This window comes from Doryrhamphus excisus, chromosome 6 (assembly GCF_030265055.1).
Source record: "Doryrhamphus excisus isolate RoL2022-K1 chromosome 6, RoL_Dexc_1.0, whole genome shotgun sequence".
Lineage (NCBI taxonomy): Eukaryota > Metazoa > Chordata > Actinopteri > Syngnathiformes > Syngnathidae > Doryrhamphus > Doryrhamphus excisus.
Window position 1 is genome coordinate 251,747 of NC_080471.1, and position 14,956 is coordinate 266,702.

General features: G+C 38.9%; 1 protein-coding gene across 1 annotated transcript; it reads left to right on the top strand.

Moving 5' to 3' along the window:
- Window positions 1-125: 125 nt before the first annotated feature.
- LOC131130755 (insulin-like growth factor II) lies at window positions 126-11,154 on the top strand. Its single transcript, XM_058074647.1, has 4 exons — window positions 126-382; window positions 1,073-1,223; window positions 2,444-2,625; window positions 7,801-11,154. Exons 1-4 carry the CDS (start codon window positions 293-295, stop codon window positions 8,038-8,040), a joined length of 663 nt encoding a protein of 220 aa, XP_057930630.1. The 5' UTR covers window positions 126-292; the 3' UTR covers window positions 8,041-11,154.
- The last annotated feature ends 3,802 nt before the right edge of the window (window positions 11,155-14,956 follow it).

Consider the following 14,956-nt stretch of genomic DNA (forward strand, 5'->3'; position numbering starts at 1 on the left):
TTTTTTTTTGAAACTATGCGGTGAGGAGAAAGGAGGAGCGAGGGGGTGGAGTGTGTGTGTGTGTGTAAGTGGGCGTGTTTTGGTATATAATACTTCTCCCTGAGAACTTTTGCCTGTCGCCTCGGTCTCTGGGACAGCCTCTCACCACATCATCTAACTAACAGACCGGGAAACTAACTCACCTGAAAACACACCCAAGCAACAAAGTAAGGCCTGATTTTTTTTTTTTTTTTTGGGTTTGGTTTTCTTTTGTGGACATTTTGTTACTTACTACTACTACTGCCCGACTGACATGGAGACCCTGCGATCCAGACACGGACACCCACTCATCCACAAGTCACTTTGCCTCACCTGCAGAAAAACGCAGCACAGCAGAATGGAGGTAAGCAATATTTAAGGAATACTTTTACGCACTTTATGAAGCTTTAATTGACACTTTAACTTCCTTATAGAATATATATGAATATATTGTGCAAAAGTAATGGTACATATATGTCACGTGGGGTGCATGAACTGAACATTTGTGGTGTTTTTAATGAGAAAAAAAGGATCACAGTATAGGAATTTATTCCGTGTGCTGTTTGATGCCGGACTTGGAGCAAAAACAGCTGGTCTTATTCGCCGGCAGAAGATAGGGGGCGGTAGGCGAGGGTCATTGAGCTCAATAAAGAGTCAGCAAAGAGGAGGGGGGGGGGGGGGTGGATAAGTGCTGAGTCTTGCTTTTCTGATCGTTAACTATCGAACAGCCACACTTGCAAATTCTGGCATGTTGTGTAAGACGTTAAAAAAGGACACAGTTTTACTTATTCCATTTAGTAGAATCATTTATTCCCACTCAAGGTGCCGGATTGTGACGATTGGGTGAAAAAAGTGCACAAATGCGCATAAAAACAAAGGTTGTTTTTGAGTTCCCGGCAATTGTGCGGCGTATAAAAACAAAAAGCTATCTGTCATAGTATTTTTTTTAGTATTTTTCCATGTTATTTGTAATGTAATGGTTGTATATATATATATATTTATGTTTATATTTATGTTTATGTGTGTATGCGCGCCTGTGTGTGTGTGTTTACAGGTCAAGATGATGTCTTCATTCAGTCGTGCGCTACTCTTTGCACTGGCACTCAGCCTCTATGTGGTGGAGATGACCTCGGCTGAGACGCTGTGTGGGGGAGAGCTTGTAGACGCGCTGCAGTTCGTCTGCGAAGACAGAGGCTTCTATTTCAGTACGTTTATTGTGCGCGTAAAAGCGCTGCGTAATTGTGTTTAAAAGAATCATCTACTTGTGCGTAAAAACTAAAAAAAAAACAAGGGATTTGTTTGTATAGGTGATACTATTTACTGAGGGGGGGTGGTGGGTGTAAGTGGGGGGGGTCACAACAACACACGCACACACACAATGACTGAGAAGGAGTTGTGTCTTTAAGTGTAGAATGGATGCAACTGAGCCTGCGCGCTTCACTGTACCTCTCATTGCATATGAAAGGCAGTCCAGCCGTGAAGCCATAGTACAGCACAATAGGGTACTTGTTTACCAGTAAAGTAATAGCCGACCAGGAGACCACCAGGGATGTTTCCACGGATGTTTTTTTTTTTTTTTGTTTATTTAAAAAAAAAAAAAATCTTGCAACTTATGTGACCCAATGATGGGAAAGCCTATAAATAAGGCATTGTGTGTTTGTATTGTGTTGACTTGTTAATCCCCAAGTGGATTAGCTGCTGTGACACACATCCGTAGATATTGGAATACGCACAAAAAAAAAAAAAAAATCACCTTTGACAAGCGAGACAAGCAATTTCTTTGTACGCCGCGTTTTTCCTGCAGATCATTATCCAATTTAGATCCTTCTCTCCTTTCTCCCGTGGTTCTCTTCCCGCAAATCTAGCTCCTCGTCTCGTGAGATTTCCCCCAACATTGTATGTGTGTGTGTGTGTATGTGGGTGGGGGGTGTGCTGGAACTTCAAACGAGCTCTTTATTGATCATGAATGGCGTTCCCGTGTGGAATAATTCAAACGCTCCCCCACCACCATCAAAACCACCTTTCACCTTATTCCGTGCTTTTCTTTTTTCCCGTCATTACTCTCTTCCTCTTTTGATTTGCATTCACCTCCCGTGTTTCAACCCTCCCTCCCTCGCCGGCTATTTTCTCTACCTCTCCATGCCCCTCCTCATCTTGGTAATCTCTGCTGACTTGACGAAGGACAAGGTCAAATACGACGTATTTGCTCACCTCCGTGTTTACACGTCGCTCATTAACGGACTCCAAAGATTATCTCCTCCAAAGCAAAATATTTGTTACCGTTGCTCATAGATTTCCTTTTATCCTCTTTGGATTGTAATCCCGCCAAAACAACCTAGTTTCATTCGGGATGAGACTGTTATGTTCGACCTTCTTTGTCTCACGGTCTTCTTCTTCTTCTTCTTCTTCCTGTCCCCTTCCCCAGGTAGGCCCACCAGTCGGGGAAACAACAGGCGCACCCAAAACCGCGGGATAGTAGAGGAGTGTTGTTTCCGTAGCTGCGACCTGAAGCTTCTGGAGCAGTACTGCGCCAAACCGGCCAAGTCGGAAAGAGACGTGTCGGCCACGTCGCTGCAGGTCATTCCAGTGATGACGCCGCTAAAGCAGGTAGGCCTCACCCGCAGCAACACGCCAGTATGGGAACCGGTGGGATCCTGGTCCCTATCTGGCCTGGGATCATGTTGTACCTGTGCCCCACCCCTATGTCCCTGACGTGGTATGGACCCAAATGTACGCAGACTGCTCTATCAGGGTAGATGATGGAAAGATAAGCAAAGTGCTGACTGGCATGGAAATCATCCAGACGGGAAAATGGCACACACAAAAACACTACGATCAGAGACTAAGATATTCCATTATTAGATGGATGGATGGATGGATGGATAGATGGATGGATAGAGAGAAAGAGAGAGAGAGAGCTAGATAGATAGATAGAGAGAAAGAGTGACAGAGAGCTAGATAGATAGAAAGAGAGACAGAGAGAGAGAGAGATAGATAGATAGATAGATAGATAGATAGATAGATAGATAGATAGATAGATAGAGAGAGCTAGATAGATAGAGAGACAGAGAGAGAGAGATAGATACATAGATAGATGGATAGATAGATAGATAGATAGATAGATAGATAGATAGATAGATAGATAGATAGATAGATAGATAGATAGATAGATAGATAGATAGATAGATAGATAGATAGATAGATAGATAGATAGATAGATAGATAGATAGATAGATAGATAGATACATAGATAGATAGATAGATAGATAGATAGATAGATAGATAGATAGATAGATAGATAGATAGATAGATAGATAGATAGATAGATAGATAGATAGATAGATAGATAGACAGACAGACAGAGAGAGAGAGAGAGAGAGAGAGAAGGAGAGAGAGAGAAGGAGAGAGAGAGAAGATAGATGGATGGATGGATGGATAGATAGATAGATAGATAGATAGATAGATAGATAGATAGATAGATAGATAGATAGATAGATAGATAGATAGATAGATAGATAGATAGACAGATAGATAGATAGACAGATAGATAGATAGAGAGAAAGAGAGAGAGAGAGCTAGATAGATAGAGAGACAGAGAAGAGAGAGAGAGAGCTAGATAGATAGACAGCGAGAGAGAGAGAGAGAGAGAGAGATGAGAAAGAGAGATAGATAGATGGCTAGATGGATAGATGGAGAGAAAGAGAGAGAGAGAGATGAGAAAGAGAGAGAGATAGATAGATAGATGGATAGATGGATAGATGAATAGATGAATAGATGGATAGATGGATAGATAGATAGATAGATAGATAGTTAGATAGAAAGAGAGAGAGAGCTAGAGAGATAGAGAGACAGAGAGACAGAGAGAGAAGAGAGATAGATAGATAGAGAGAGAGAGAGAGAGAGAGAAGGAGAGAGAGAGAAGATAGATGGATGGATGGATGGATAGATAGATAGAGAGACAGAGAGAGAGAAGATAGTATAATAATAATAATAATAATAATAATAATAATAATAATAATAATAATAATAATAATAATAATAATAATAATAATAATAATAATAATAATAATAATAATAATAATAATAATAATAATAATAATAATAATAATAATAATAATAATAATAATAATAATAATAATGTGAATATTCTATGAAGAAGAATGTACAGCATAAAGAGTAATTAGCATAAATCATTTCAATAATTCAGAATAAAGAATAATAATGTCAAGTTTATTAGTCATGGATCTGTCAACTCTCCCAATGTTCCGAGTATTCCCAATCCGTGTGGTCAAAAAAAAAAAGGAAAAACACTCAAGAGTCTCCTCACACATGCGGGTGTTTGTCTAAGTGTTGGACTGAGGTCACATGACGCAGCCATGGCTCCCTTCCCAACCTTACCCAATCCCTGCCAGCCTTTTATGCCTGGTCATGCTGCTATGCTAAATACTAAATCCATATTCAAATGACCAGGACACAAACCTAACGTAACCGGAGACCCGAGTCCGGGGGTCCAAAAAAACCCCCCCAAAGGTGACTCCAGTAGGGACTTAGTCCGGACATGTCCCTGGTTTGTCCGGGCGGGGAAAGTTGACGGGTAGATTCTGCACTGAGGGCCAGCTGTTCTTAAGCTATTGAGCCAGCCTGAAGTGAATGAAGGGGGGTGGGGGGGGATAAACACTCTTCAAGTGGCGGCACCAAAACAAGCCATTCACACGGAGCGCTGCCTACAGCCGCATAAATTTTCAGCTCCCCTCTTTGCTACCGTTTCTACTTTTCCCTCATTTAGCGGGATTTATGTTGTTATTCAGTCGGTTGTGGTTTACTAGTTTAGCGCAGTGATTTTCAACCACTGTGCCGCGGAATTATTCAATATCACTTTTTGTAATTAATATTTATTAATCATCATTTGCAAATATTATGTTAATAGCCATTATGTCAATAGTTTACATGGGTTATTTGCTCAAACGGAAAGAATTGAACAGGGATGGAATATTCCTTTAACCCAGGGGTCTCAAACTCCATTTACCTGAGGGCCACTGGAGCTAGGGTCCGGGCAAGGCGGGGTCGCATCACGTTTAAAAAAAAAAAACAACAACGCATTTATTAAAAACAGAAAAATATACAAACTTTTTCAGTGCTTTGGTTCCGATTTTCCACAAGAAAAGCTCTGCTAAAACATTCCACTGTTCTCAAATATCTTCATTTTTATTTTTCTATACACAAAATAAGATGAAAAATAAATAAATCAAGAATAAAGAAAATCAATCAGTAATAAATAAATATAATAATAATAATAATAAAACAGCAAATAATAAAAAATAAGAAAGCACATATAGTTGGTGGGTAGACAAATTATTTTTTTCATATTAAAATGAACAAAGCATTATTAGAGCCCTGTAGACATGACAAAACACGACTATAGTCACATTTATACTCTTTTTATTTACAACATATTGCGCAACTGCAGGGTCTTGAGACACATGCTAACTCGCAAACTAGAGAGCTAGCGACCTAAATTGTAGCCTTCGAGTTATTTCTTTTCAACTTAAATAGCCAAAAACTTACCACTTCCACACGGATAGAGAGGATAACTATTAACAGTTATTTAACCTTTAACATGAACATGAATCAAACGTAATCATTTTTTCTGGGTACATGATACCATACAGCATCCATATCAAACTTGCGCGGGGCCGCACTAACATTAAACTTTCATATCAAGGCGGGGGGCCTGAAACTAGTGTCCTGCGGGCCACATTTGGCCCGCGGGCCACGTGTTTGAGACCCCTGCTTTAACCAAAACGGGAAGCTGTCAGACTGCGTTCTTCTTCGTGGTGTTTTTCTTCTTCTGTTGTTTATTGGTGGTTGGCAAGCAGCTTTCGTGTGCATTAGCGCCATCTGTGAAACAGAATCTAAACCCTTCTATACTTTATTCACAAGTGCAGTTTTATTAAAAAAAAGAAAATATATATCTATATAAAACATGTCCTTAGCAAGATTGAATTTGATCTTTTCCTGTTTAAATTGATCCCGGGTGCGTTCTTTCAGCGCATGCTCAGATATGACGTAACACGCAGATCCAGACGTTCTTCACTTTTAAAAATGGAGGCCAGCAATCGGCACTGGACTAAGCAAAGTTTGTTTTTGATTCAAACTAAAATTCCAAGACTGGAGAGACGAAAAACTGACAATACGGAGTTATTCCAACAAGTGAAAGAAAAACTCAAGGAAGCTGATATCACGTGATGTTGGTGTTTACGTTTTACTGGGCATGCCCTATTGATATCTATTCTGGTTGATTTTCACAGCGCATGTAGACAAGAGATTGGAATATTCCTTTCCATGGATACCATTGTTTCCCGAAAGGTGATTGGGAAAGAGAAAAAGTGTTGATGTAAAAACGTGGCTACTGTGGAGTGTCTGTGGTGTAAAGACTGGCAGAGCAATGTAATATTGGTCCGTGTGGCAACACCTACCTTGTTCCTCCCATAGACTTATTGATGCACGTGTGAGGTCGTGGTGACATTTTGGAACATTTTTGGTTCGTGGTGTGCCACAACATTTTTTGTAAAAAAATGTAAAAAAAAAAAACTCAAAAAAGGTTGAAAAACATTGCTTTAGCGCAGGGGTGGGCAAACTACGGCCCGGGGGCCACATCCGGCCCGCCAAGTGTTTGAATACGGCCCGCCCAATCTTTCAAAAGTATTTAATTTAAACTCAACATACAACCTGGCATCATGGCCTGAGCCAACCTTTTGATGGTTGTATCAATTTCGTTGTTTGACATGGTCTGTTGTTTACAAAGTGCTCCTGAAAAAAGGGACACAAGCACATAATAATAATAAAAATAATAATTATTATATTATTATTATAACTCATTCATTCATTCATTTTCTACCGCTTTTCCTCACGAGGGTCGCGGGGGGTGCTGGAGCCTATCCCAGCTGTCTTCGGGTGTAAGGCGGGGTACAACCTAGACTGGTGGCCAGCCAATCACAGGGCACATATAGACAAACAACCATTCACACTCACATTCATACCTATGGACAATTTGGAGTGGCTAATTAACCTAGCATGTTTTTGGAATGTGGGAGGAAACCGGAGTACCCGGAGAAAACCCACGCATGCACGGGGAGAACATGCAAACTCCACACAGAGATGGCCGAGGGTGGAATTGAACCCTCGGTCTGTGAGGTCTGTGCGCTAACCCCTAGACCACCGTGCCGCCCTATTATTATAACTATTAGGATTATTATATTTATTATATTAATGCTAATTATTATATTAATTATATATAATAATATTGTTATATTTGCATATTTTATATAATAATAATATAATAATTATTATTTAAATTTTATTTTAATTATTATAATATTTTATTATTTTTAAAAAATATTTAAATATAAATATAAAATAATAAATAATAATAGCAGATTGCATGACAATTTTACAGATACAATAATACCAGGTGGACTGTTACGTGTAAAATATATAGTCTGCCCCCCCCCCAAAAAAAAAAAAGTTTGCCCACCCCTGCTTTAGCGGGTCGTTGACTGGGCGTATACGATGCCGGCGCCCGCCCCTTCCTTTTCACTGAATGTTAAAGAGGCAGAACTAAGCGCTTGTTGACAGCTTAACCAAAACAAGAACCGACGCTGTTATGACTCTCGCCGCAATGAGAGCGATGTTAGATTCCCGTTTGATTAGCGAGACAATAACCGAAGAAAACAAACTCACATCTTATTCATTTTTTTTCTTTTTATTTTTACGCCACAATAGGAAGTCCCGAGGAAGCCGCATGCGCCCGTGAAGTATTCCAAATACGAGCTGTGGCAGAAGAAAGCAGCGCAGCGACTCCGGAGAGGCGTCCCGGCAATCCTGAGAGCCAAAAAGTTTCGGAAGCAAGCGGAAAAGATGAAAGCCCAGGAGGAAGCGACCTTCCACAGGCCCCTGATCAGCTTGCCCAGCAAACTGCCGCCCGTCTTGCTCACCACGAACAACTACGTCAACCACAAATGAGAGCCCAACCTGCCAGACAAGAGTTTGGGCAAAAAAACAACAAAAAAAAAAGCCTAGGGGATTATAGCTTTGTCTCTGACGTCATTTCTGTGGCAGTTCTCTTTGACCTCCCCTGCCCTGTCCGAGCCAGCCAATACCCCCCCCCCCTCTCTCCAACGCCCCTCCACTACTTCTTGACCCCCTGGCCCCCTTTTTTTTTTCTAATACTCCTCGAACCCCATCACCCTCCTCCGGAACACAAACATGCCTTCACATTCTTCCTGTCTGAACTTTTTCGCTAGCTCTTTCAGTCACCGACACACAAAAGGCACAAACACAAATGATGAACAATTCCGCCGAACGCCATTCAGGTGGAGACGTAAGCAAAAAAGAGTAAATGGAAAAAGGGAGAAGAGAACATGAAAGAACATCTGTGGTTTGGAAGTGTCAAGAGGACACCCGACGGAATGTTTTTTTGTCCTTGTGGAAAACAACTCAAAGCGACGAGAAGCTCGCATGACAGAATCTGTTCCACTTTTTTTTTTTTTTTTCCTGAGGCGAAAAAGAACCTGTTTTTTTTTTTTTAATGTTTTTTTTTTAATTTTTTTTTTTTTTTTTTTTTTTTGCACCTCTACCTATAAAGGGACTTCCACACTGTAAGGAATTATTTTGTAAAATTAGATTCCTGTTCCAGCACCTTTTGATCACAAACAAAACGCAGAAAAGAGTCTGCAGAATTGCACATTGCCACGGATTACGTCAAAGTAAAGAAAAAATAAATGGCACTATTTTTTTATGAACAATGAACGTGTAGCTTAAAAAAAAAAAATGTCATGGTGCTAGCTTCAGGAAAGGACTTAAAGAAGAGGTTGAAAAGCACGTTTTTTTTTTTTTTTTTTTCCTTTGAATGAATTTATTACAGCTTTCCGTTTTAAGGAAAGTGAGACTCTAAAAAAAAAAAAAAAAAAAAAAAAGGAGGTAAAGTATATGGGGCGGGGGGGCGCTCCTGGCGGTGGCGACGTCAAGGGGTAATAAGTGTCACTGAGAAACTTTTGGGGGCGAGGACGGCATCAAGGCGGCTCACAGGAAATACAAGCGACTACCGGGGACACCAGACCCTGTCCCGCCGGTCCTGCCTGTCTGTGTGTACCCCAACAACCCCCCCCCCCCACCCCTGCAAAGGCAGACAGACTGGACACAGGGAACATAAATACGGGACACTTGTGGACCGCCCGGATTGGGACAGTACAACGCTTCTGGGAAAGTACTTCCTGTTTACTGTGGCTTTGCAGACTGCTTGGACAGGAAGTAACATGGCATGGACGAGTGGGATAATTGATGAGGATTCTACATATTTTAGTTTTTTTTTTTTGTTTTTGTTTTTGTTTTCTTTTCATATCGATATTTCAAAGAAAAAAGAAGAAAAAAAAAAAGGAAAACCCTGTCTGTTTCTGGTACCATGACATTCCTGTTTTTCCATGTTAGGCATTTTTTCATGGTAATGTTCTGTTGTGTTATTTTACTTTTCCGTTCGAAAGAAAGGCACAGAAATTCCGATTCAAAGGGAAAAAAAAAACAGCAATAATGTCAACTAACATTTATTTTTATTGTATATCAGTAGTATTCACATGCTTTTTGCCTGAAACAGATACTTGAATATATCTATCTATATATATATATATGAATATAGATATATATATGTATATGTATAAATATATATATAGATATATAATTAGTTTCCAGGGACGTTGTGTTATTTCCTTTAGTCTGAGCTGTATCTTGCGTAATGAGCCGCCAAGCTTTTTTTTTTTTGTTTGTTTATTTGTTGAAATACAAATAAGGGCACTGTATAAAGGCATTATTTATTTTGTTATAAAATATATTTGAAAAATTGGTCCAAATAATATGCGCAGCACTGATGCTCAACTGACGGATTTATTTTGTATGATCTCTGTTTTTTCCAATTGGAGCTGTAAGGCTTTTTTTTTTTTTTTGTAGATGCTTTGTACCAAAAATAATGTCCTACCCCGCCATACCCAAATCCACGCACCCACCCGTACAGTTATTTTAAATGAATACTTTAACAGGAGCATGTAGTCGGAATTTTGTAGGCATGTTATGTCACAGAAATAGGTACATACATATTCGGAATAATAACAGGGAAAATCGGGATTACAGCAGCAGAGTGACTTTTTATGAATTTAGTTTTATTCAATCCACTTTGTTTTCAAGCCAATTTTAGTATTGATGGCGCGGGAATGTCGAGTCCTCGATATCAAATATGTATTCATTAATTGTGCACAATATCCTACAAGCTTTTAAGTATTTTTTTTTTTTTTGTCTGTGTGGGTTGATTGGATCAAATGTCACTACAGGGTCTTAACTCGCACAATACGCCTTTACCCCCCCTCCCACCCATTCCACCCCCACCCCAACAAACTCACTATGACAATAACATCATCCTTCTAGATATCCGACATTGATCTCGATCATACCAAGCACTACCTTCACTTCCTGCCGTCCTACCATGATTATTATTATTATTATTATTATTTTTCTTTTTTTTTATAAAGGGCTATTGGGTCGAACCATTTTTAATGCAGTCATAGGATTCAGGTAAAGAAACAAACGCTCTGCAGGGAGGAGTGTGGTTGTTCCTAATAAGACATCATTTCGTTAATGACACATTACCACTTCCTCCTAAAAATGAGTCACGTGTCACTCAAAACGGTATCACTAGTACCGAGGACTTATCGACGATATTTATGCATTTCCTGTCAGAGATCTTCCATATCTTTCCTCGATTATATTCTTCTATCGTGCAACAAGGCAGACAGTGCAATTATTATGATGATGATGATAATTATTATTATTATATGCTGGGACTGCATACATCCACTATTGTAATGCTCAAACAGGCTACTTTAGTGTCGCTGAAAAAAATGAAAGACAACCACTTTTTTGGTAAATATGAAGAGATATCCTGCCGAGCAACGGCGAACCTTTTTTCTTTGTCAGTCGCTCACTCAGCCTGTGTGTATTTTATTGATTTAACCTCCGCACGCTAGAACGTCCGAAATGCACAATTCATGTACTTTCATTTTTAATATCAATAAAAAAAAACATTTTATCAAACATCCGATGTGTAGAATAGTTACTCGACTGTATTTTGTGTTACGGTTGGAGGGACTTTTAGATATTCATTTATTCATTTTCTAACGATTTTCCTCGCGGGGGTGTGCTGGAGCCTATCCCAGCTGTCTTTGGGTACACCCTGGACTGGTCTCCAGCCAATCACAGTGAAGCCTGTGAGGCCTGCACACAAAAAACACTTGAAAAACAAACAAACAAAAAACATAAAAACAAACAAAAAAAACCCAAACAACATAATTTTACTTTAATTTAATTTTATTTTCTATTTTATTCATTCATTCATTTTCTACCGCTTTTCCTCACAAGGGTCGCAGGGGTGCTGGAGCCTATCCCAGCTGTCTTTGGGTACACCCCGGACTGGTCTCCAGCCAATCACGGTGAGGCCTGTGAGGCCAGCACACAAAAAACACTTGAAAAACAAACAAACAAAAAACATAAAAACAAACAAAAAACCCCCAAAACACAATTTTACTTTAATTTAATTTTACTTAATTTTTAACTTTATTCATTCATTCATTTTCTACCGCTTTTCCTCATGAGGATTGCGGGGGTGGTGGAGCCTATCCCAGCTGTCTTTGGGTACACCCCGGACTGGTCTCAAGCCAATCACAGTGAGGCCTGTGAGGCCTGCACGTAAACCACTTGAAAAACAAACAAACAAAAAACCCCAACAACATAATTTTACTTTAATTTAATTTTACTTAATTTTTAATTTTATTCATTCATTCATTCATTTTCTAACGCTTTTCCTCACGAGGGTCATGGGGGGTGCTGGAGCCTATCCCAGCTGTCTTTGGGCGAGAGGCGGGGTACACCCTGGACTAGCCAATCACAGTGAGGCCTGTGAGGTCTCAATTTTTAATTTTACTTTAATTTTTTATAAAAATATTTACCGAAAAGGGCGGCACGGCGGTCTAGTGGTTAGCGTGCAGACCTCACAGCTAGGAGACCAGGGTTCAATTCCATCCTCGGCCATCTCTGTGTGGAGTTTGCATGTTCTCCCCGTGCATGCGTGGGTTTTCTCCGGGTACTCCGGTTTCCTCCCACATTCCAAAAACATGCTAGGCGGGCAGCTGAGTTGTGAATATATTGCAGTTTTTTGAGGTTTTTTGGAAGGTGTACCGTAGGGAATACTGTTGCAGTAGTACATTCTGGTTGGGATGAATGCATGGATCAGGGATTCAGCGGCATTGACTCCTAAGATCAAATCCACATCCCGTACCCCCATGTTAGGTTATGTAGAGACTGGAAATGCTTCTTTGTTTATGTATCCTTTCACTGACTTGTGACCACTTCGGTGTCAGCTGGGAAAAAGCTCCACTAATAATTGAACAAGTTTTGAGGAGTGATTGGCATTGATTCAATGAAAGAACGCCACCAATGGCTACCATATGTTACCTACACTAACAAAAACAACGTCTATTTTTAACAATTATATGAATTTTCCTGGTTATTCACCTGCATATTTGCAGTATTCACATTGATTTATGTAGCGTGTCCACACAACACAAAAAAGTAGTCACAAAGAGGCGATCAACAAGTTCAATTCCATGACATAATAATAACCTGTTAACTAAAATGATTGCAAAGGTTTCTGGAGCGAGACGCTTTCTAGCAATATAGACGTCGTTAGGATCATCACAGGGATTACGTCACGGCCGCTCCAGTTGGTTGGCGTTTGTGTGATAGAGAGAGTCACAAAACAAGCTTCCAACTAAAAAGTTCTGCAGAAATTATTGCTATTATTACTATATTATATATACCATTATTATAATCCAATTAGTATAACCCAATTATTATAACATTATTGCATTCAGTTTGACCATTCCTTTAGAATGGCGTAAAAATTAGTCCAATAAGATCATGGGAATTAATAATTTTAAAAATGTTAAAGAATGCCCATTATTTTTTACTATTGTAATTATTTATTATTTTATTATTATTTTATTATTATTTTATTATTATTTTATTATTATTCTATTATTTCATACACTATTTTTTTGTAAAAAAAAAAACACCTTTAAGCCAACAGCAACAAAGACATGGATGATTTTGGGTTTTAGGTTGACATGATTGCTATTATTACTATATTATATATAATGGCGTAAAAATTAGTCCAATAAGATCATGGGAATTAATAATTTTAAAAATGTTAAAGAATGCCTATTATTTTTTATTATTGTAATTATTTATTATTATTTATTATTATTTATTATTATTTATTATTATTTATTATTATTTATTATTTCATACACTAATTTTTAATAAAAAAACACCTTTACACCAACAATGACAAAGACATGGATGGTTTTGGGTTTTAGGTTTACATGATTGCTATTATTACTATATTATATATAATGGCGTAAAAAATTGTCCAATAAGATCATGGGAATTAATAATTTTAAAAATGTTAAAGAATGCCTATTATTTTTTATTATTGTAATTATTTATTATTATTTATTATTATTTTATTATTTCATACACTAATTTTTAATTAAAAAAAACACCTTTACGCCAACAACAACAAGGACATGGATGGTTTTGGGTTTTAGGTTTACATGTTTGCTATTATTACTATATTATATATAATGGCGTAAAAATTATTCCAATAAGATCATGGGAATTAATAATTTTAAAAATGGTAAAGAATGCCAATTTTTTTTCATTATTGTAATTATTCATTATTTTATTATTATTTTATTATTATTTTATTATTATTCTATTATTATTTTATTATTATTTTATTATTATTTTGTTATTATTTTATTATTATTTTATTATTTCAAACACTAATTTTTTGTCAAAAAAAACACCTTTACGCCAACAACGACAAAGACATGGATGATTTTGGGTTTTAGGTTTACATGCGGTCACACTTGATTTTTGTTTGGAGTTTGTGTTCCGAGGTCGGAGCGGATTCCGGCGTGTCGAAATGACAAAAACGACGTTCACACCTGCAAGTCAAACTTCCATCAATTTGCCGTCACCACCGAATAATATATCATTACGCCAAACGCCAAAATCCAAAACGCCACCTCAGCTTAAACAAAGCAATAATCTCCCAAACCGCCGCATTCATCCCATCGGAGAGGCCTCCTGAATGGCGGAGTGGAGTGTTGATGTGGGTGGCACAACTCTCCCAGGCCCGACACTGGAAACTGCCAAAGAGCACACTAGAGTTAGTTGTGGTTGGCCGGATGCACGGGATGCATGGAAGGCTTGGCCAACTATTGAGGCGCAGGGTTCGTCAAACCCAGACCCAGCTCGGCCCAGTGTGGCCACACAGGCCAATTAAGACAGGCCTTCTCTCTTTTCTTCTCCTCCCCTGCGCTGTCTCTCTCTCATCTTCCCCCTCTCTTCATCTCTCACTCTCTCACTTGCACTCCCTCTCTCTTTCTCTCAACGTTCACAAAGCATGCTAACACATTCCTCTTATCCCACTTTGCCTCTCTAATTGCGTTGGGCTGAAAGGAGGGATGGAGAGAGGGAAATGAGATTGAGAGAAAGCGACAGAGAGAGGGAGAAAGGGGGTCATACCACAGAACCTTCATGGCCAGGACAAACTGTACCGGCCGGCCCACATGGGAAGAGTCCACATGGCTGCGTGCGGTGCGCATCGGGCGCACCATGAATCATTGCGTTCTTTATTAATTACGCACGTATCTAAAAGATTTGGCTTTACTGAAAAAAAAAAAAACCCCAAAAAACTCCAAAATGGACGCACTCCTCAAATAAAAAATAAAACCCAGTCTGAACCCTCGCATGGGCTCATGAGTATAAAGAG

Bases quoted from the DNA above. Each gene is read 5' to 3' on its own strand.
- LOC131130755 (XM_058074647.1), top strand. From the start codon at position 293: ATGGAGACCCTGCGATCCAGACACGGACACCCACTCATCCACAAGTCA. The intron at 1,224-2,443 runs GTACGTTTATTG...CCCCTTCCCCAG, and splicing joins AGACAGAGGCTTCTATTTCA to GTAGGCCCACCAGTCGGGGA. The intron at 2,626-7,800 runs GTAGGCCTCACC...ACGCCACAATAG, and splicing joins TGATGACGCCGCTAAAGCAG to GAAGTCCCGAGGAAGCCGCA.